The sequence below is a fragment of the Rhinatrema bivittatum genome, chromosome 16 (assembly GCF_901001135.1).
Source record: "Rhinatrema bivittatum chromosome 16, aRhiBiv1.1, whole genome shotgun sequence".
NCBI lineage: Eukaryota > Metazoa > Chordata > Amphibia > Gymnophiona > Rhinatrematidae > Rhinatrema > Rhinatrema bivittatum.
The window spans coordinates 70,043,901-70,067,041 of NC_042630.1; the positions used below are offsets into that span (position 1 = coordinate 70,043,901).

Sequence of the window (23,141 nt, forward strand, 5' to 3'; positions counted from 1 at the left end):
CCACCGGTCTCATGGGGGATGAGGGAACTGGACCACCAGATGGCCACCCCACGGACTTCCGGACTGAGCTATCAGACAGGTCACCAACTCCCTGCTCGTCTGCTTCAAACCAGGGGAGGTGGCCCCACCAGGACTTCACAACTCCCTGGGAGGATCCAGAAATTGTCGTCTTCTAATTTACTGTTTATTTTTCTCTCCAGACTGCAGGTTTAACACCATCTACTATCTGCTGGAGACAGAGGCATACAGAGGGACTGCAGGTAGTACACTAGGTTATATACAGTGTCAGTGAAACTTTCTCTGTCTCCATCTTCTGGCTGGGAGGCAAAACCCAGGAGTCTGGACTGATCTGGGTACAAACAGGAATTCAAGAATGACATAAGCGCATGTGGAATGTGTTAATAAGTTTATTGCAAAAGAAGGTTACATATATCACTATTACATGGAAAACATGCTACTCTGGGCATGCGTCAGATGTGATTAACATTTTAGTGCATAGAAAGTAAACAATATATTGCTTAAAGTGCAGCATCTTAGTGTTAATGATTTCCAGATGCACCACTGGGACCATTAAACATGTTCCTTGAGATCAGTCTGCATCTCAGTCTTAGTAACAGTTTCATATCTAGTTGAAAATAATAATCTTTCTAGCAGTTCTGCCCTGTGTCTGACTGTGGAGTGGCTTCTCTGTCTTCCCCTCTCCTGACACACCATAAGAGACTATTACAGCACCCTGAATGGGTGGGGAGGGGCAAAGATCTTTACTAGAAGGCTGCCACAGTTGTGCCTAACTTCTAAAGCCACTGATGCTCCCATGAACCAGACTAACAGAATACCGTCTCCAACTGTGCATTTTCTTGTAAACCATAAAGGAGTAAAACACAAAAATATCAGGGTAGCTCATCTGGGGCAGAAAGCTGTTCTTTTTGAACTGTAAAAAAGCTGGCTTGCAATCACTAGTCCCTTGAAACATGAACTTAAAGTTTTAAATAAGGCTTCAACTCTCCTCTACACACAGGAAATGCTGTAATGCAATTCACAAAATGGCCACAAGATGGTGGTATTGCCCTTGAAAAGTGCCAGCAAGTAAATTCAGTCCAGTTTATAATTTTTGAGCACTTGCAAAGGGTCTGGGATAAAGTCTAAGCAATCTTGGGGAGGGGGAGGAGAGCTTTATCCTTGATATCCATCACTCTTGATTTACTGATTCCATTACTACCCCTCTGACATTTGGAGGTCTATGATTGAAGAAGTTGCCGCTGTTAGACAAGTCTAACTAGAAAACCTGCGACAGGAAGACTGTGACATTTTAGTTTTTGTTCTGGTAGTTCCCTCCTGCTTTTTTGGGCTTCCAGTTCAATTGGAACTGAAACTGGGATCATGCGCCATTAACCCACACCCAAATCCACCCAGAGATTGTATATCCCCTCCCAATTCATAGAAACAGAGAAAATGACCACAAGGCCCATCTAGTCTGTGCTCAATATGACTCCTAGTGCAGTGCCAGAGACCCCAACTGATCTCTGGTTTTCCCTTCACTCATGGACCCTAAATCCAGACACTGGGGTCTCACTGTTACATGACAACCGATTCCCTCCAACCCCCACCTCCAAGGTGCTACTTCTGCAGCATCCATGGCCCCAGCTGTTCCAGATAGTGCAAGGCCCAATCCAGGAATCAAACTCAGGTCCTCTCTATGGAGCCCACCTGAAAGGCTACAACTTTTAGACAAAGCTCATGCAGGGGAGGGATCCATGACATTTATTTTATTTAAAAATGTTTCTATTCTGTCTATAACAAAAAATGTGCTAGGCAGATTATAGCAATATCATCTCTAGAAGTCTGGTCCCAGACATGTAGTCTAACATAATGCAAGTAACAAGGATTTGAAAGAAAACATTTATTAGCGAGACAGGATGTTTGTGGCACCTACCCATGCCCGCTTTCAAAAGAATTACCCACTATAATTCAAGCATGGAGTGTGCCTCTTCCTTCAGAGCAGCATAGGATCCATGGGCAGAAAGACACAAACTAATGTTTTTAGCCCCTCCATATACTTTCCACAGAAGGAAATTTTCTTGTGAGCTGTGCTGGTAGCCACTTTGACGGTTTGTCTACTGACACACTCACCCACCCTCCAGGTCCTCCTCCCTAAGGCATCCTCCCTACCTCTTGAACCTTCATGCCCACCTCTCATGGAAAGCAGAAATAAATAGAGCAATATATGAACCTTCTGCAAGCTGAGTCAAAAGCAGGGGAGTATGTCAGGAACCGAGCTTCCTCTGCTAGCCTTTCTCCTTCTGTCTGCACTGTCTGATCCTCCACACCAGTTAACTCCCTACCCGACTGCTGCATTTTCTATGGCTCCCAGGCAATGCCAATATTTTCGTATTTGCCAAACTGCCTGGAATCATAGAAGTTGCAGTGGCTGGAAAGGGAGTCAAGTGGGCAGAGCATCAGACAGTATGATCAATGTGGGTCCTATAGTGAGCACATCTATGGCTGCAGAAAAAGTCATTGCCTTACACCCCAGCTGATCGCTGGCTTTTCCTTTGCAGCTCTGTGCCCGTCCTGGGTTTTCTTGAATTCTGTTGCCTCCACCATTTCCCCTGGGAGGCCCATTCCATGCATCCAGCACCATTTCTATGAGGAAATATTTTGCATTGTAGCATAAGGCTGCATGGAGGCAGACTTGGGAGGCACCATTCTTTGTTCTAGAACTTCTTTTCCATTGAAAAGTTTTGTCTCTTGTACATTACATATACCTCTATGGTATTTGAATGTCTCTATCATATTCCCTCTCTCTTTTCTCCTCTAGGATGTATGTTTTGAGGTCCTTTGATTACAGAGATGTTCCTTTATCTGGATCTATAACTCCCAGTCATTGGTGTCATAAGATGAGAAGTTTTAGGTTACTGTAACCATAGAGGGAGAGGGAGAAACAGCAGGTATAGTGTAGGGAGAGGTGGTAGGGCATGGAGATTATTGAGAAAGCACAGGGAGAGACTGTGGACATAGCTCAGTGAAAGAACACACAGATAGCAAATGGGGAGACCACAGTGACAGTGCTGGGAGTTATTGAAGAGAAAGCACAAGGAGTTACCTCAGAAACATCACAGGCAGAGGCAGAAACTGTGGCACAATGTTTTAGAATGAGTTCTGTTCATGTAGATTCTTGAATTCTTCCAGATAAGATCAGTTGTGGATCTGAAATCCCACCCTATCCCATTACTGCTCTCCTCTTTTGCCTCCCCTTCCCCCCCACCGAGGGGCTCTGCTGACCTCAGCACCCTGTCCCCTCACAGCGGCATGTCATCAGCTCATCTTCCCACCTTTAAGGAACACAGCCAAGAGCCACAGTAACGGAAGAATGCAGAAATGGCTCCACCTATGTCCACACCTCCATGGGGATCACACCCTCCTTGCTGCGCAGAGGTGGTAGCAGGTGCTCCTCAGATAGAAAATGCAGTGGAAACTCTACCAGTAGGCCCCGGATTCGCTCCAGCAGCTCCTGAGCCAGCTCTGGGCTCACTGTGGCAAGATTCTCCACAGCACTGTACTCCCGCAGGGCTCGATGTGTCTGCATGGAGTTGGAGGGGAGACAACGGAAGACCTGCAAGGGCAGAGGGGAACACAAATTAGAACCTGGGTCTGCAGCATCACTGCTCTGTGTCCTCAGCACTAAGAACATAAGAAGTGCCGTGCTGGGTCAGACTAAGGTCCATCGAGCCCAGCAATCTGTCTCTGGCAGTGGCCATGCCCAGTCCAGATCCCCAATAGTTATCTCACTTTCATGAGTAAGCACCGGCATTCCCAAGGCTACCTGGCTAATACCATTTATGGACTTTTCCTTCAGAACTTGTCCAATCCTCTTTTGAACCCCACTATTTTAGTTGCCTTGACGATGTCCTCCAGCAAAGGATTCCATGACTGCGCTGAGTGAAAAAATACTTCCTACAATTTGTTTTAAATCTATCAGTTGCTAGTTTCATGCAGATTCCCCTAATCCTAGTGTAGTTTGAAAGGGTAAATAACCATTCCCTATTTATCAATCCCCCCCCCCCTTCCTGATTTTTTAAATTTCAATCATATCCCTTCTCAGTCATTTCTTTCCAAGTTAAAGAGCCCTGATATTAGTGATATTAGTGGCAGGCGTGGACATTGGTTAAAAAATACCATCCTAGAAGCACAGTCCAGATGTAATTCATGCATAAGAAAGGTGGAAGGAAGACAAAACGATTACTGGCATGGTTAAAAGGTGAGGTAAAAGAGGCTATTTTAGCCAAAAGATCTTCATTCAAAAATTGGAAGAAGAATCTTTCAAAAGAAAATAGGAGAAAGATAAGCACTGGCAAGTTAAATGTAAGACATTGATAAAAGAGGCTAAGAGAAAATTTGAAAAGTTGGCCATAGAAGCAAAAACTCAAAATAAAAATGTTTTAAAATATATCCGAAGCAGAAAACCTGCAAGGGAGTCGGTTGGTCTGTTGGATGATCAAGGGGTTAAAGGAGCACTTATTGAAGATAAGGCCATCACAGAAAGATTAAATGATTTCTTTGCTTCAGGGTTTACTGAAGGGGATATTGGAGAGATATCCATTCCAGAGAAGGCTTTCATGGGTGAACCTGGAAGATGTGGTAGGCCTGATTGACAAACTGAAGAGTAATAAATCTCCTGGACCGAATGGTATACACCCCAGGGTTCTGAAAGAACTAAAAAATGAAATTCCAGAGCTATTAATAAAAATTTGTAACCTATCATTAAAATCATCCATTGTACCTGAAGATTGGAAGATGGCCAATGTAACCTCTATATTTAAAAAGGGATCCGAGGTGATCCAGGAAACTATAGACTGGTGAGCCTGACTTCAGTGCCAGGAAAAATCGTGGAAACTGTTATAAAGAATAAAATCACAAAACATTTAGATAGACATGGTTTGATGGGACACAGCCAAAGGAAAATATCTGCTAATTTTCGTTCCTGTAGTGCCACGGATCAGTCCAGACAGCTGGGTTTTGCCTCCCTTCCAGCAAATGGAGACAGAGAAAAACTTCAAGAGTGCCCTCTCATAACCTGGTGTGCCACCTGCTGCTCCTCAGTATTTACATGTACCCAAGCAGAACAATAGTATTCTTCACCAATGTGATTTAACTCCTCACAATCAACACACATCACCATCAACATCATTGTTATTTACCTCTAACAACATTCGTTAGCCATATTTAACTAATCTTGTCCTTTCTTTTCCTTCTTCGCCAAGTTCTATTCTCCCTGTTACATGTAACTGCCTTTTCTGCACCATAGTTCAAGTTTAAGTTTATTTCGCACTCCTGTTTTATGTGAACCAGCATGATCTGACTGTTGTCTCGAATGCCGGTATATAAAAAACCTAAATAAATAAAATAAATAAATATCCATGTAACTCAATTAACCTCCCTCTACCCCTTGAACGAGCGGAGGATGAAGAACCAAACTTCAAAATGTGAACGTTTTGGAAACCATATAATAGCCCATGCCAATCTTCAGAAAAAAGGGCTATAAAGAATATTATAGTTTGAGCGGGCTCTCTACACACACCCTTAAACCCTTCATTGGGTGGGCGTCTGAACTGATCCGTGGTACTACAGGAACGAAAATTAGCAGGTAAGAACCAATTTTCCTTTCCCTGTACGTACCCGGATCAGTCCAGACAGCTGGGATGTACCCAAGCTTTCCTAAGTAGGGCGGGACCGCGAGAGCCCCGCTCGAATGACACTGGCACCAAAATTGACAGCATCTGAATCCTGGATATCCAAACGGTAGTGTCTGGAAAAGGTGTGCAGAGACTTCCAAGTAGCTGCCCTGCAGATCTTCTGCTGGGAGACCAGCTGACATTCTGCCCATGAGGCCGCCTGCACCCTGGTGGAGTGAGCTTTCAGCCCATCCAGGACTGGTTGACCACAGCATATATATGCCAATGAAATAGCCTTCTTCAGCCAATGAGCGATAATAGGTTTGGACGCCTTCTGGCCTCTCTTCGGACCATGCCACAGCACAAACAGGTGATCTGACAATCTGAAACCATTGGTAGCCTCCAGATACAGCAACAAGGCCCTGCGAACATTCAGCTGCCTCAGCTCCTTCGCCTGAGGATCCTTCAATTGTGCATCCAAAAAGGCTGGAAGCTCCACGGACTAGTTCAGATGAAAGGCTGAGACCACCTTAGATAAAAAAGATGGAACTGTGCGTAGCGAAACTCTGTAATCAGAGATGCGAAGAAAAGGATCCCTGCAGGATAAGGCCTGAAGCTCCGACACTCTCCTGGCGGAGCAAATAGCCACCAAAAAAAACACCTTCAGCGTGAGATCTTTCAAAGTGACTTTCTTCAGTGGCTCGAAGGGGGCTTCGCACAATGCCCGGAGCACCAAGTTTAGATTCCATGAGGGGCAGAGACTGCGAGTCGGTGGGTGCAAGTGTTTGACTTCTCTGAGAAAGCGCACCACATCCGGATGAGTCACCAGGGAAGAACCTCAAACATCTCAGAACCAAAACCTGAACCTTCAGGGAATTGTAAGACAGCCCTTTGTCGAGAACATCCTGCAGAAAGGAAAGAACGAGGGTCACCGACGCTCGTCAAGGATGTACCCCATGAGATTGACACCACGACTAGAAGACCTCCCAGACACAAGAATATGCTTGTGACATTGATGATTTCCAAGCCCGCAGCAGAGTAGATATAACCGCCTCTGGGTAGCCTTTAAGGACATAAGAACATAAGAACATGCCATACTGGGTCAGACCAAGGGTCCATCAAGCCCAGCATCCTGTTTCCAAAAGTGGCCAATCCAGGCCATAAGAACCTGGCAAGTACCCAAAAACTAAGTCATTAGCATGTTACCATTGCTAATGGCAGTGGCTATTCTCTAGGTGAACTTAATAGCAGTTAATGGACTTTTCCTCCAAGAACTTATCCAATTCTTTTTTTAAACACAGCTATACTAACTGCACTAACCACATCCTCTGGCAACAAATTCCAGAGTTTAATTGTGCGTTGAGTAAAAAAGAACTTTCTCCGATTAGTTTTAAATGTGCCACATGCTAACCTTATGGAGTGGCCCCTAGTCTTTCTATTATCCGAAAGAGTAAATAACCGATTCACATCTACCCATTCTAGACCTCTCATGATTTTAAACATGAATACTGGGATCTTGGCTATGCTCTCTGCAGTCCAATCAAAATCCCATCCCAGGTGTTTGCTGGAATGACATCTGGGGTTTAGATGCCTTCTGCTGCCTGGGACAGTTGCAAGGGGCCTGCTAAGCACAGAACCAAGGGAGCGGAGGATAATGCCTACTCAAGCAGAAGTGCTTCCTCTGCCTGGATACCTCCTAAAAGAGAAAGGTGGATCCAGAGATAGAGTGGAGAGCTGCTGGAGCATCACACAGTGATCATGCATCTGTATGCATCTGTTCTACCACATCCTTAACACTGTCTCCAAAGATATTCTCTCCAATACACAGTACTTCAGCCAGTCATTCCTGCACTTCTGGATAGAGATCAGAGGCATGCAACCAGGTGAATCTACGTACCCCTATTCCAAACGGTAGAGACTCTAGATTCCACCTTCTTCCTTAACTGTCTCCTCTCAAAAGCCAAACCGCAAGACAAAAGCGATCCGCCTGATCGGAAAATATAGGGCCCTGGCACAGGAGATTGGGAAGATGGCCCAGTCGCAGGGGCCCGTCCAAAGCCAGATTCACGGGTCTGCAAACCAAGGCCTTCGAGGCCACTCGGGAGCCACAAGAATCACTGGTCCCGGGTGAAGCTCTATCCTCCGGATTATCTTGCCCACTAGTGGCCAAGGAAGAAACACGTAGAGGAGAACGTCAAGTGGCCAAGGGACCACCAGGGCGTCGACTCCCTCTGCACCGTAATCCTTTCTGCGACTGAAGAAGCGCAGAGCTTTGGCATTTACGTGGGTCACCATCAGGTCCACATGAGGTTCGCCCCATCTGCGACAGATCAGACGCATGGCTGTTTCAGACAGCTCCAGGTCTCCTGGGTCTAGCTGCTGTTGGCTGAGGAAGTCTGCTTGTACGTTGGTCGATCCCGCTATGTGAGAAGCTGCCAACATCTCCAAATTCTGTCCTGCCCAGGACAATAGCATCACCACTTTGAGAGCTACAGGACGACTCTTGGTTCCTCCTTGTCTGTTGATATAGGCCACGGTCGTCACATTGTCTGACAATAACCTGACCGCCTGATTGCGCAGTAGAGGGAGGAAGCTCTCCAGCACCCAAACAGCCCTTGTCTCTAGGTGATTGATCGACCAAGTTGCCTCCACCAGTGACCGCTGGCCATGAACCGCTCGGGACTGACATACTGCCCCCCAGCCAGACAGGCTGGCATCGATTGTCACCACCATCCACTGGGGGATCTCCAGATTCACCCCGCGCTCCAGATGGCCATGGGCAAGCCACCACGACAGACTGGACCTGGTGGTGGCTGTAAGCGGTAGCGGAAGATGTAATTGTTCCGACAGCGGATTCCAGCGGGCCAGCAATGCAGCTTGCAGAGGTCTCATATGCGCAAAGGCCCATGGGACTAGCTCCAAGATAGATGCCATGGAACCAAGAACCTGCAAATAATCCCAGACTCTGGGCACCAAGGCCCGCAGCAAATTCCGGACTTGGCCCTGCAGCTTGCGAATCCTGTCTCTGGAGAGAAAAGCCTTCCCCACTCGGGTATTGAAGCGCACTCCCAAAAATTCCAGGACTTGGGAAGAGACTAAATGGCTCTTGGCGAGGTTGACCACCCAGCCCAGGGATCTCAGGCAACATAAAACTACATCCACTGCCTGGGAGTATAGAACTTCTGACTTCGCTTGGATAAGTCAATCATCCAGGTAGGGATGCACCAGAATCCGCTTCTTCCTGAGGGCCGCTGCTACTACCACCACCATAATCTTGATGAAGGTTCAAGGTGTTGTGGCAAGGCCGAAAGGTAGAGCACAGAACTGGTAATATTGCCCCACGATCATGAACCTGAGGAGCCTCTGATGGTCCTGTCAGATCCCAATATGGAGATAGACTTCCGTCAGGTCCAAGGATACCAGATATTCGCCCTTTCAGACCACTGCAATGACAGAACGGAGCATCTCCATTCAGAAGCGGGGCACCTTGAGAGTCACATTCACCTTCTTCAAATTCAAGATGGGGCGGAAGGACCCTCAAATTCAAGATGGGGCGGAAGGACCCTTCCTTCTTTGGGATGACAAAGTAAAGGGAGTAATGCCCCTTCCTGTGCTTTGACTGGGGGACAGGAATGATGGCCCCCAGGGAATGGAGTCGACAGAGGGTCTAGGCGAACTACGAATTCTTTTTCTGAAGTCCCACAAGGGGACACCAGAAACAGGTCCCTTAGCGGATGAGCAAATTCTAATGCGTAGCCGTGTTCTATTACACTGAGAACCCACTGGTCTGATGTAACCTTGATCCACTCCTGGAGAAAAAGAGAAAGGTGGGCCCCTATGATGAGGTCCGCGGAGTGGGTCGGCTGCAACTCATTGTGCTGACTTTGCCCCGCTGGGCCCTTGTCCCGCACCATCCCAGGCCATCCGGCGTCCACGATATGACTGCGACCAAGGCTGAAACCTCCCCGAGGCTTGCCTCTGGTCCGAGGTGGGGGACCTGCTCTGACAAAACCCCCTTTGGCCACGAAAGTGGGAGCGGGCGGAAGAAAAGTGCCTCTGTCCTCTAGGCCTATCTTACGGGAGCTTATGGACCTTGTTCTCCCCCAAATTCTTGATCAGCTGCTCGAGGTCCTCCCTGAAAAGGAGTTTGCCTTTGAAGGGGAGTGCCCCCAGCTGAGCTTTGGAGGAAATATCCGCCTACCAATTCCGGAGCCACAGCAGCCTGCGTGCAGACACTGTAGAGACCATAATACGCAAGGAAGTGCAAAGCAGATCATAGAGGGCATCTGCACAATACGCCACTACAGCTTCCAAACGTTCGGCCTGCTTCGCCTCCGAGGGATCAAGATCCTTGGCACTTTGCAATTGCTGCACCCAGCGGAAGCCTGCTCGGAGCATGTAACTGCTACAAACTGCAGCATGAATGCCCAGGGCAGAGACGTCAAATATCCTCTTGAGATAACCCTCCAGTTTACGATCCTGGAGATCCTTCAAAGCCACTGCTCATGCTACAGGAATAGTCGTGCACTTGGTGACCATCGTAACGGATGCATCCACCTTTGGGAGCCTCAGGAGGTCCAAGATATCCTCCGGCAGGGGATATAGTTTGTCCATCGCTCTGCTGACCTTGAGGCCTGTCTCTGGAATATCCCACTCCCGAAGCATCATCTGTTGGAGCATGGCATGCAGAGGAAAGGTCCTAGAGGGTCCACGCAAGCCCACGAGAACAGTATCCACCTTATCTGGGCCTGGTTGCACTGGTGGTTCCGCAATCCCGAGCTCTGCCAGGACATGCGGAATGAGGGTTGCCCACTCGTCACTCTGAAATAATCGCACCACCTTAGGCCCGGTCTCAAGGTCCAGGGCATCAGGGGGCAGAGTGGGGTCCACTGGCCCCTCCCCCAGGTCCGAATCATCTGGAAAAGCATCCCGTGTGGTCCCCGGTACCATGGGGGCCTGCACTTTGCGGTGGCCGATGGACCCGCGGACCCCAGGGGGTTTGGGATTCCTTCTCCTAGGGGCACTACTGGCCAAATAGACCTGGTGCATCAAAAGAATACATTTTGGCAAGAAAACTGCAGGACCCCCTGAATTCCCCTCCGGGGAAAAAGAGTCCTCCTCATGAAGCTCCCCTACAGCCCCCTTGGGTCTCCACAGGGCTGGTAGTGGCTGGAGAGAATGCTGGGGGAAGATCCCCACCCCACACAGCTCTCTCCTCCATGGTGCAAAATGCGCCCAAAATGGCCGCCATTTCCGTGCTTAGGGGGAACGGGTCGGCGGTGAGCTGCTGAGCAGTAAGCAACCTCCCCAGTGCTTGCCTGCTGTGCTATCGCACCCAAAATGGCACCCAAAGAGTCCTCCCTGCCAGGGAGGCACAGGTCGCAGCAACCCAAGGAGACATGGCCCGAAAGCCGTTCTCTGCAGCGCAAGCACTGGCTCGTGCACAGCATGTCTGGTGCAGGAAGTTTGGGACAGTCACCGGCAGCTGCAGGAGGGGGGAGGAAAAAAGAATCAGGAGGAAAGGAAATCCCCAACTCATCGTCCCCACTGACCAGAATCGCCTGGAAACTGCCGTACAGCCGATCAGCCCTTCCAATGAGTTCCTCTCAGCTGCAGAAAGTTCAGCTTTTTTCTTTTTTTATTATTATTTTTATTGGGGTTTTTCATCTAAAACAGCTTAAATAGAAAGAGAGAAAAACACACATTATGGCATTACACAATATGCGATCCACAGTATGAGTCGGAAACTTACAACCAATTATTTTACATTGAATCATATATGACAGGATGTTGGGGAGATACCAGTTCCGGAGAAGGTTTTCAGAGGTGATGAGTCAGACGAACTGAACGAAATCACTGTGAACCTGGAAGATGTAGTAGGCCAGATTGACAAACTAAAGAGTAGCAAATCACCTGGACCGGATGGTATGCATCCTAGCGTACTGAAGGAACTCAAAAATGAAATTTCTGATCTATTAGTTAAAATTTGTAACCTATCATTAAAATCATTCATTGTACCTGAAGAATGGAGGGTGGACAATGTAACCCCAATATTTAAAAAAGGCTCCAGGGGCGATCCGGGTAACTATAGACCAGTGAGCCTAACTTCAGTGCCAGGAAAAATAGTGGAAACTATTCTCAAAATCAAAATCGTAGAGCATATAGAAAGACATGATTTAATGGAACACAGTCAACATGGATTTACCCAAGGGAAATCTTGCCTAACAAATCTGCTTCATTTTTTTGAAGGGGTTAATAAACATGTGGATAAAGGTGAACCGGTAGATATAGTGTATTTGGATTTTCAGAAGGCGTTTGACAAAGTCCCTCATGAGAGGCTTCTACGAAAACTAAAAAGTCATGGGATAGGAGGCGATGTCCTTTCGTAGATTACAAACTGGTTAAAATACAGGAAACAGAGAGTAGGATTAAATGGTCAATTTTCTCAGTGGAAAAGGGTAAACAGTGGAGTGCCTCAGGGATCTGTACTTGGACCGGTTCTTTTCAATATAAATGATCTGGAAAGGAATACGACGAGTGAGGTTATCAAATTTGCGGATGATACAAAATTATTCAATCACAAGCAGACTGTGATACATTACAGGAGGACCTTGCAAGACTGGAAGATTGGGCATCCAAATGGCAGATGAACTTTAATGTGGACAAGTGCAAGGTGTTGCATATAGGGAAAAATAACCCTTGCTGTAGTTACCCTTGCTGTAATTACACGATCTTAGGTTCTATATTAGGAGCTACCACCCAGGAAAAAGATCTAGGCATCATAGTGGATAATACTTTAAAATCGTCGGCTCAGTGTGCTGCAGCAGTCAAAAGAGCAAACAGAATGTTAGGAATTCTTAGGAAGGGAATGGTTAATAAAACGGAAAATGTCATAATGCCTCTATATTGCTCCATGGTGAGACCACACCTTGAATACTGTGTACAATTCTGGCCGCCACATCTCAAAAAAGATATAGTTGCGATGGAGAAGGTACAGAGAAGGGCAACCAAAATGATAAAGGGGATGGAACAGCTCCCCTATGAGGAAAGGCTGAAGAGGTTAGGGCTGTTCAGCTTGGAGAAGAGACGGCTGAGGTGGGATATGATAGAGGTTTTTAAGATCATGAGAGGTCTTGAACGAGTAGATGTAAATCGGTTATTTACACTTTTGAATAATAGAAGGACTAGGGGGCATTCCATGAAGTTAGCAAGTAGCACATTTAAGACTAATCGGAGAAAATTCTTTTTCATTCAACGCACAATAAAGCTCTGGAATTTGTTGCCAGAGGATGTGTTTAGTGCAGTTAGTGTAGCTGGGTTCAAAAAAGGTTTGGATAAGTTCTTCGAGGAGAAGTCCATTGACGGCTATTAATCAAGTTTGCTTAGGGAATAGCCATTGCTATTAATTGCATCAGTAGCATGGGATCTTCTTAGTGTTTGAATAATTGCCAGGTTCTTGTGGCCTGGTTTGGCCTCTGTTGGAAACAGGATGCTGGGCTTGATGGACCCTTGGTCTGACCCAGCATGGCAATTTCTTATGTTCTTATGTACTTATGTAGGATGCTGTAAAAACAACGAAATATAGCCAACCTATGTATCAACCTATGTATCAACAATCCCTCCCCTTTTTTTTTTCTGCTAGAGTCCAAAGAGATGAATCCCTCATCTCCCCCCCTCCCTTCTGCTAGGAGTGTTTATGTATCAGGTAACTGCTTGAAGTGAGGTATGTTCCAATGGTTGTGCAATGTAGTGTAATGTAGGGTAATGATGGGCATGACAGATGGGAATGATAGGCATGATATTGGCACAGCTTGGAGAAAGTACATCTCACTTCTGATAGAAAAGTACCATCGTAGTAAGGTTGGTACTACTGTACCCTCTCAGCACCTCTCATGGAATCTGAGTCCTGGGTCATATGTACTGTAGGAAGGGGGCCCAAACTTTTGCGTTGTCTGCCGCTTTGGAAGGCTGTTGGTGGTATAGGATATAGATCTCATGCGTACAGAGCCGCAACATCTGCCTGAACCAAAGGTCCTTAGTTGGAACATGATCGTCAAGCCAATGAGTTAAAATTGCCTTCTTTCCCACCACAGCCGCTTTAGCAATAAGCATGGACAGGTGAGCTACTCTTGTCTCATGCAAAGAGACTAGGGTCCCAAACAACCACAAGTTGGGGTCCAGAGGGATAGCATATTTCCAGAACTCTTGCACGTCCTGCCAGAACTGCTGTATGTGGGTGCATTCCCAAAAAACATGATAGTATGAACCCGGGAACTGTCCACATTTTTTACATGTAGGGGAATCACAAAGCTTGAGCTTAAAAGCATGTGCTGGGGAGATAAACCCTTGCCACAAGAATTTGTACTGTGTTTCCCACAGGTCCTCATTAGTAGTAATAGTTTGGACGTGGGAAAAAACCCGCATGAAACCCTCGTAGGTCAGAGTAAATGTAGACCACGTGCTCTATTTTGTAAAGAGCGCCTGCAAGGTATGCTCCGCGGAGCAACAAGCCCCCAACTCTCTGTAAAAGGTAGAGATCTACGGACCTTTTGGAGATTTCCAGGAGAACAATTTCCATAAAGCTTCAGTACTACTAATCATTTGCAAATGTGTGGAATAGGTCTGCATGAAGTGTTGGATTTGTAAGAAGGCATAAAAATCTGTATGAGAATAGAAAATTGAAGTTGGAGTTCAGAGAAACTATATAATGCCCCAGTTAGGGGTTGAATCAGTTGGTATAAGTACCGAAGGCCTTTCCTCTGCCAACGCAAGAAAGTTGATGCCCCCACCCCTGGAGGCAAAAGGGTTATCGACAGTGGGAAACATAGGTGTCACTCCTTGTGGCTGTTTGATCTTTCTGCATACTTGCGTCCACGTTTTTCTGCATGTCGGGACAAGGAGATGGCCTTTTAAATAGGAAGGGATGTGTCTCTGTTCCATATGCAGGAGGGCATTTAAGGAGGGTACTCCATACCACACTGTTAAGAGGTAATTGGGTATATAGTTAGATGTAGCAAAATCCAATCCCGAATGAAACATAAATTACACGCTATGTTATATTGGGCCAAGTTAGGGCACCCCAGGCCCCCTGCTTTGATAGACTTTTGTAATATTCGGAGGGGAATAAGGGCCTTCTTACCCCCCCCCCCCCCATAGGAACTGCCAAAGGGCTTTATTAACAGTTTGAAGATCACATGTATGGATTAAGATGGGCAGCATTTGTACAATGTATAGCCATTTAGGAAGAATTACCATTTGATATAGGTGGATACGGCCTTTCAGTGACAACGGCAGGCCTTGCCACCGCCTCAGAACTTCTTGGGTGTATTTAATTTTTGGCAAAATGTTTATCTGGTAAAGAGAATCAAGGAAAGCCGGGATCTTGACCCCTAGATATTTAATTTCTTTGTTGGCCCATCGTAACGGGAACTCGCCCCTCCAATTTGATTGAACACTATTCATGATATCCATGGCTTCAGATTTTTCCCTATTAATTTTGAGCCCTGCAAATGAACCAACCCTCTCCTGCATGGACAGCAAGCGGTCCAGAGATGTAGTAGGATTTGTCAAAAACATGAGGACATCATCGGCAAATGCCGCCACTTTATACATCTGTTGTGCTCTCTCAAACCCCTGCACATCCTTGTAAGCCATAATCTTGCGTAATAACGGATCTATAGTGAGGATATACAGGAATGGAGACATTGGGCATCCCTGACGAACCCCTCTCTGAATGGAAACCACATCAGAGCAGGCAACATTCACTATTATTTGTGAAATGGGTGTCTCATATAGCAGCTGAATATACTGTGTAAATTCACCCTCAAAGCCATACCTATGCAACACTAAAAACATATACGACCGTGACACCCTGTCGAAAGCCTTCTTGGAGTCGAATCCGATAGCTATTGCTGGAGTTCCCTGCTGTTGGCAGAACTGCATTGCCAATAACAGGGAAGAGAAATAGCCTAGTGGTTAGAGCAGTGGACTATGAACCAGGAGACCAGGGTTTGAGTCCTGCTGTCTGACCTTGGGCAAGTCACTTTATCCTCTATTGCCTCAGGTACAAAAACTTAGATTGTAAGCCCTCTGGGGATAGAGAAATACCTACAGTACCTGAATGTAAACTGGTGTGATATCTCAATTGAGAATGAATGTCAGTATATATAAATAAATAACAGTTTCATTATGTGACTCATGGCAGTACATCCCTTAACAAATCCCACTTGTTGTGCGAAGATTAAGTGTGGAAGAACTAGGTTAAGTCGTTCTGCTAAGACTTTAGTTATTATTTTAAGATCACTGTTTAAGAGGGAGATGGGTCTGTAAGATTCTGGTTTTTCTGGATCTTTCCCGGCTTTGGGAAGCACGAAAATATGAGCACTGATTCCTTCGGAAAAGAATTCCTAGCCAGACCTTCAGTATAAAAATCTGTTAAAGGAGCAGCTACATGGACTCTGAGCATCTTGTAAAAGTCATATGAGAACCCATTGGGTCCTGGGGATTTGCCAGAGGGCATCGTGTTAATGATTTGTATCACCTCAAATGATTGACTAGGACGATTTAAGAATTCTTTCTGAGAGGAGGTAATTCTCGGCAATGGGAGATCCGAAAAGAACTCCTGCTCATTACCAGGGGGCGGCTCCGGATCAGTTTTATACAGGGTAACATAGAAGGTACGAAATACCTCACAAACATCGATAGTATTTGACACTTGTTGCCCCTGATGGGTACGCATATTGTAAATCATTGTCCGGGGCCAAGCAGCTCTAACCAAGTTAGCTAGTGGTCTTCCTATCTTATTGCCAAATTTAAAATAGTTATGTTGGGCAACTTGAAGCACTGTACCCGCCCGAATATGAAGCACAGTGTTTAGCTGATTGAGGACACTAAAATATGACTTTTTGTTCTTATCTGATGGGGATTGTATCATTTTACGACGTGCCTGTTTGGTAAGGGAATCCAGATGCAGAATTTCCCTGTTTATACGTTTATACCTTGCGCTAGTGTAGCCTATGATCTCGCCTCTAAGGACATCCTTACCAGCCTCCCAAAACAAATGGAGATCATTGACATGTTGGGTATTATGCTTTTTATAATCTAACCATTTATCCATTAAGAATTGTTGAAAATCCTTATCCCCTTTAAGGTCTTGAGGTAACCTCCAGAGAGCCTTCCCCAATCTTTGTGGTCCCAAATTGAGAGACATAGAAACAGGTGAGTGATCTGAGATAACCGGGGTTTCTATGTCCGCCCGAAGAGCTCTAGGAAGCCTCTCCAGCCATTAATATATCGTCGATTCTTGAAAAAGAACCGTGTGAGTGGGAGTAAAAGGTAAATTCTCCATTGGGTGGAGGGTTCTCCATATATCAATGAGCCCTAACTGTTTGCTGATAAATTCTACCCCCTCCCCTTGTTTTCCTGGGCGGGGTCCCCCCGTTGCTGATCTATCCAAGGTTCCATCCGCCACACAGTTAAGGTCCCCTGTATTATGAGCATCCCCATTCTATGAGTCAGTACCACATTCATGAGCACTTTTACATATTGCTGTGGGTTTGTGGTAGGAGTATAAATCTTACAAATGGTGACCAATGTTTCCCGCCACCGTCCTATCACTATCACATATCTGCCATCCGGGTCCAACACAGTCTTTTCCAAAACAAAATCAGTGGTCTTACTAATAAGGATCGCTACCCCAGCCTTTCGGTGTTGGGCCTCTGCAAAAATACACTCCCCTAACCAATCACGCTTTAACTTAAGGTTTTCCTTATCATTTAGATGGGTTTCTTGAAGGCATACTATATCACCATGTAATCTCCTTAAGTTAAAACTTTATTTCTTTTGATAGATGAACCCAACCCATGGACATTCCATGACACAAGTTTCGTCATCTGAGTGGGGAAAAAATGTTATACAGCCTGTAACCAATAAAATGTTTCCAAGAAGAGGAAGGTCGCAGCGTCTCCCCCCTCCATCGGTTCCCTGTACTGTGCCATTCATCGGTTCTTACTATTAGCCAGATCCACACCCACCACTCTCAAACACACACTCACTTCCACAACCATCCGCATACTCCATAGAATACACAACCATACCCCACTCCCTACCCTATCCTTATCCCTTCCTGACTCCCTCCCCTCCTTCCCTTTTATCCCCTTAACCATCGTGACTTATGATATACGTCCCGTCCCTCCCCCGAAGGTGGAGGAACAAGTCAAGAGGTCATGCTTTACAGCGCGGGCAGCCAAAACTTCTATCATGGTTCGTAAGTTGCTGATGTTCAAGATCTCAGCTCTTCAGGCTGTCCAGGTCGAATCAGTGACTCAGGTTCCTGGGTGTGTAGGATAACACTCTCCAGCATCGTGGTATCCCGCTTTGAATCCCTGCATGGGCCAGGGCATCCCATGGAGGGAATCACAGTCTAACCCTCGCTGTCCTGAATAACCAATGTACCAGCCCAGAAGTTCTCCAGGATAGCTGTAACCCAGTGCGGTTGGGCCAGCTGTGCAGTTGAGGTCTCGCCATTTAAAGAAAGAGAAAAACTAAGAACCGTGTCCCTCCAGGTCAGTTAATTGGCATTCCGGGAGGTGGATAGCAGCAGGAAAAAGAAGCAGGACCAACGCCACTATCGTCACTCCCGCAGTCCCCGCTGCAATAATCTGGAGTCCTTGTGTAAATCTTAGGTTCTCAGGCGACTGGTGTCTGTAAAAACGTCTGGGCTTCCTCCGGATCTGTGAAGCTATGGAGCTTGCCGTCCTGCCAAATTTTCAGTGTGGCGGGGAACTAAAGGGCAAACTTGATCTTCCGCTCAAACAGATTAAAGTACACTGGGGAGAATTTTCTGCGCTGCTGAGAAACAAGGATGGAATAGTCCTGTGTGATACGGATCTTTTGGCCTTGGTATAGAACCTCCAGACATTTTCGGTATGCAAGCCATATACCCTGCTTGACCGCTGAGTTTAAAATTTTCGCAGTCGTGATTCTAGGCCTCGGGTCTAAAGGATGGCATATCCCCAGGCAGTGTGCTCTTTCAACACGCACTTCCCCCTTCAGCTCCGCCAGCCTGACTGCCTCCGGGAGCTATTCTTCCAGGAAAGCCCCTAGGACTTTCTCATCAAATACCTCCAGTAAGCCCAGGAAATGTAAATTATCCCTCTGAAGCCGGTTTTCGATATCGTCCAGCTTATCTTGGCAGTCCTTTAAAGCTGCTCCTTCATTCGTGGTCACTCGATCTTCGAGCCCTGCCACTCTCCCCTCCAACTGTTCAATCCTCGGGCCGATTTCTACCAATGCAGGTTTTACCTTTCTTAGCCAAAGTAATGGAAAAATTAGTTAACACCAAATTATCAGACTACCTCGAAGACCACAAAATCCTGTTCCCTACTCAATACGGCTTCCGAAAATCATTAAGTACTGAATCACTACTCATATCACTGACAGACCACCTCATCATGGGTCTCGATAAAGGTCATGCCTACCTTCTGATCCTCTTGGACCTCTCTGCAGCATTTGACACAGTTAACCACACCATCCTCCTAAATCAGTTAGCTAACATCGGCATAACAGGCACAGCACTGGCCTGGTTCAAAACTTTCCTGAGCAACAGAGGCTACAAAGTTAAAATACACAACAAAGAATCACAGCGTTATCCTTCCCCTCTAGGAGTTCCCCAGGGCTCCTCCCTCTCACCCACGCGTTTTAACATTTACCTCCTCCCTCTCTGCTAATTGTTAACCAAACTGAACCTAAAACACTTTCTATACGCCGACGATGTCCAGATTGTCATCCCCCTTAAAGAATCCTCTGGAATTTGTTGCCAGAGAATGTGGTTAGTGCAGTTAGTATAGCTGTGTTTAAAAAAGGATTGGATAAGTTCTTGGAGGAGAAGTCCATTACCTGCTATTAAGTTCACTTAGAGAATAGCCACTGCCATTAGTAATGGTTACATGGAATAGACTTAGTTTTTGGGTACTTGCCAGGTTCTTATGGCCTGGATTGGCCACTGTTGGAAACAGGATGCTGGGCTGACCCAGTATGGCATTTTCTTATGTTCTTATCCCTTACAAAAACGCTAGAATTCTGGGAAAAGTGCCTTCTAGAAATCAACAGCCTCCTCTCCAGTCTAAACTTAATCCTAAACTCTGCAAAAAGCGAATTCCTACTCATATCTCCGGAAAACAGTAACTTCACAAATCCACCAGCCAACCTACAAACACCTAAAGTCAGAGACCTAGGAGCTATCCTTGATAATCGGCTAAGCCTAAAACCATTTATTAACCAAACCACCAAGGACTGCTTTCATAAACTGCATGTCTTAAAAAGAATAAAACCACTCTTCCACTTGCACGACTACAGAACTATCCTTCAAGCAATAATCTTCTCTAAGCTAGATTATTGCAACTCTATTCTATTAGGTCTCCCCCCATCTCACACTAAACCTCTTCAGATGGTTCAAAATACAGCGGCGAGAATATTGACAAACACTAGAAGAAGAGACCACATATCTCCAATTCTCCAATTCTCCAATTCACTATAGAATCATATATAAGTCCATCACCTTGATCTACAAAAATATCCATCAACACTCTCCACTTAACCTACAAATCCCCTTCAGAAAACATACCTCCTCCAGACCCATCAGAGAATCCTATAGAGAATCTCTTCAGGTGCCACCCTCCAAAACTTCTCAGCATATAACCTTCAGAGACAGGGCCTTCTCCACTGCAGGACCTCCTCTATGGAACTCCATTCCACCGGATCTGCGACAGGAACCCTGCCTTCCAACATTCAGGAAAAGACTCAAAACGTGGTTATTTAAGAAAGCCTTCCCAGACCCCAATTGAACCTTTAACTCACCACTAACTGACTCTCCGATCTTACCTTAACATGATAAACATCATCATTGAGATATTTAATTACTTAGTAAATGCTTTAAATTTGTTAACTTGTTCTTTCGGTTAACTTCCAATCGACGTTTCACAGCTCCCAGTTGTGTATTTCCCTGTTTTACTATAACTGCAATGTTTTATTGTAACCCGAAAGGTTTTCTGTTATGCACCTGTTATTGTTGTTATTGTTTATTCTTCTTACACCCCTTTGTTAATTGTAAACCGGCATGATGTGAAACCTTTTCGCGAATGCCGGTATAGAAAAACACTAAATAAATAAATAAATACCTCGTTTAGTTGTTGGGCTATCCCAGCCAACTTTGCATCCAACGCTGTATCTAAAGTCTCTTTTAGAACATCCATGGTGAGTGGCGCTCCCGGTGAAAGCCCTAACTCGCCGGCACCTGCCACCATTTTTGGGTCTGCGGCCTTCCCCTTGTCTTTCTCTTTTTCCTTTTTTTCTCCCCGAGAGGGCATTGATGGCAAAGTTTTGTTCATAAAATGAACAATCGACATGAGCTGGGTTAGTCTTAGAGCTTAATACTCTGTTTCACATCCAAGGGTGAGCGATGCCGGTAGATATGGGGGCAAGGCACCCAGAGCTAAGGGAGAGCACGTCCTCCCTAGCTCATCGCCCCACGTGACCCCTTTCTTTTTTTTTTTAACGAGAGAGGAAGAAAGAAATTAAAGGGATACTTCCCTGAAGAGCTGGCGAAGGCTATAAAAGGTTGAAGAGGAAGAAGGAGGAAGCTGGATTACCAGCTATCACCCTGCTGGCTACAAGACAGGAGCCAACCCCTGCTCGTCCACTGCCTGCTACCAGGGAGGATGGTCCCACCAGGACCTAACAACTCCCTGGGAGGCTCCAAAGTCTGAAATCTCTTTCCTTTCTCTTTCTTTTTTTTACTCAAATTCACGCTTGGGATCAGAACCGCAGGTTTTGCACCACCTCCATCTGCTGGAGACAGAGAAATACTGAGCAGCAGGTGGCATACCAAGTTATGAGAGGGTGCTCTCGAAGTTTTTCTCTATCTCCATCTGCTGTAAGGGAGGCAAAACCCAGCTGTCTGGACTGATCCGTGTACGTACAGGGAACATGGATTTACCCAAGTGTTGTGTTCCGCGGCTGTGGACAGCCACGACCGCGGTCCCTACCTTGCCTGCGGTGGCGACCCGCCGTGGCAGCTTCTGATGAAACCCCTGAGCCTGTGCCCGTTGTTCTGGCACGGGTCCGCGGGATGGCCGCCAGGTGGGGAGCCATTCCTGCTCCTCCCTCGCGGCGTCCAGCAGTCTTTCCTCCGCGGAGGAAATCCAAGATGGCCGCCGCCATCTTTAGGCGCGAGGCCGCGCCTCATCTCTCTATTTTTAAAGGGGCCAGGCCCCTTTAACTACTTACAGCGGTTTTCAATCAGCTTGAGTAGAGGAAGTATAAAGGGAGGCTTCCTCTGCTCATTCCTTGACTTGGCAATGTCTCTTGTAGCCTGTTTAAGTCTGCTTGCTTCGGTGAGTCTTCTTGCGCTTTGAATCCTTGTTCCTGGTTCGTCTTGGTGCTCCTGGTTCCTGACTTCGGATCGGCTAGCGGTGATTCCTGGTGTGTGACTTTGGACTGGCTAGCGGTGATTCCTGGTGTGTGACTTCGGACTGGCAAGCGGCGATCCCTTGGTTTAAGACCTCAGACTGGTAAGCGACAACCCTCTGGCACTTGACCTTGGACTTCCTCTGGACCATCGTCTCCAAGGGCCCACCTAAGTCCCAACAGCATGGGTCCCTACGGGCTCCTCCCGGGGGGGGGGGGGGGGCCGCGGAAGCTCCAGTTAGTCCTTGCACCGACCTTGACCTCTCAAAGGTCCACCTAAGTCCCAGCGGCCCAGGTCCCTACAGGCTCCTCCCGGGGGGGACCGCGTGCTTCCAGTGGCAAAGACTCCGTTCTTCTCCTTGACATCACGACTCTCGCCTGCTTCCATTGTCGCCTCAGTCTCCAGTGCCGAGGGTCGGCTGGTCGCATCTTCTGCTCTGCCTCGCCACCCGATGGGAGAACCTACGGACTCACCTCCTCAGGTATACCATCCTCCCGTCGGTCCAAGGGTTCACAAGCCTGAGCATAACACAAAGGGAAGTCTTGCCTCACAAATCTCCTACATTTTTTTGAAGGGGTGAATATAAATGTGGACAAAGGTGAACCAGTAGATGTGGGTATATTTGGATTTCCAGAAGGCATTCGACAAAGTCCCGAATTGAGAGGCTTCTAAGAAAACTAAAATGTCATGGGATAGGTGGCGATGTCCTTTTGTGGACTGCAAACTGGTTAAAAGACAGGAAACAGAGAGTAGGATTAAATGATCACAATGGACAAAGGTAAACATATACATTTATACTTCCCTCCCATCACATGCCTGACCTCCCTTCAAAGCTGCCTCATAGACCGCAGCTGAAATCGCTGACAATCAGCTCAGGCCCACTCACAGTCCTGCTGTATCTGCCTCCATTCTAGGTCCCCCTATACACCTTCCCTCTCCCCCCCCGGCATCCTCTTACAATATGGATACGAGTCACACACCCTACACAAGCCACCCACACCCCC

The 23,141-nt window shown here is 46.6% G+C and overlaps 1 protein-coding gene across 3 annotated transcripts in view; it reads right to left on the reverse strand.

The window, feature by feature from the left end:
• Window positions 1–389: 389 nt before the first annotated feature.
• PLD2 (phospholipase D2) overlaps window positions 390–23,141 on the reverse strand; it is a 444,278-nt gene continuing 421,526 nt past the window's right edge. For all 3 annotated transcript variants that reach the window (XM_029581771.1, XM_029581768.1, XM_029581769.1), the window contains one exon: window positions 390–3,613. In XM_029581771.1, the coding sequence (XP_029437631.1) occupies window positions 3,389–3,613 (225 nt within the window). In that variant the 3' untranslated portion in view covers window positions 390–3,388. The remainder of the gene's footprint in view (window positions 3,614–23,141) is intronic.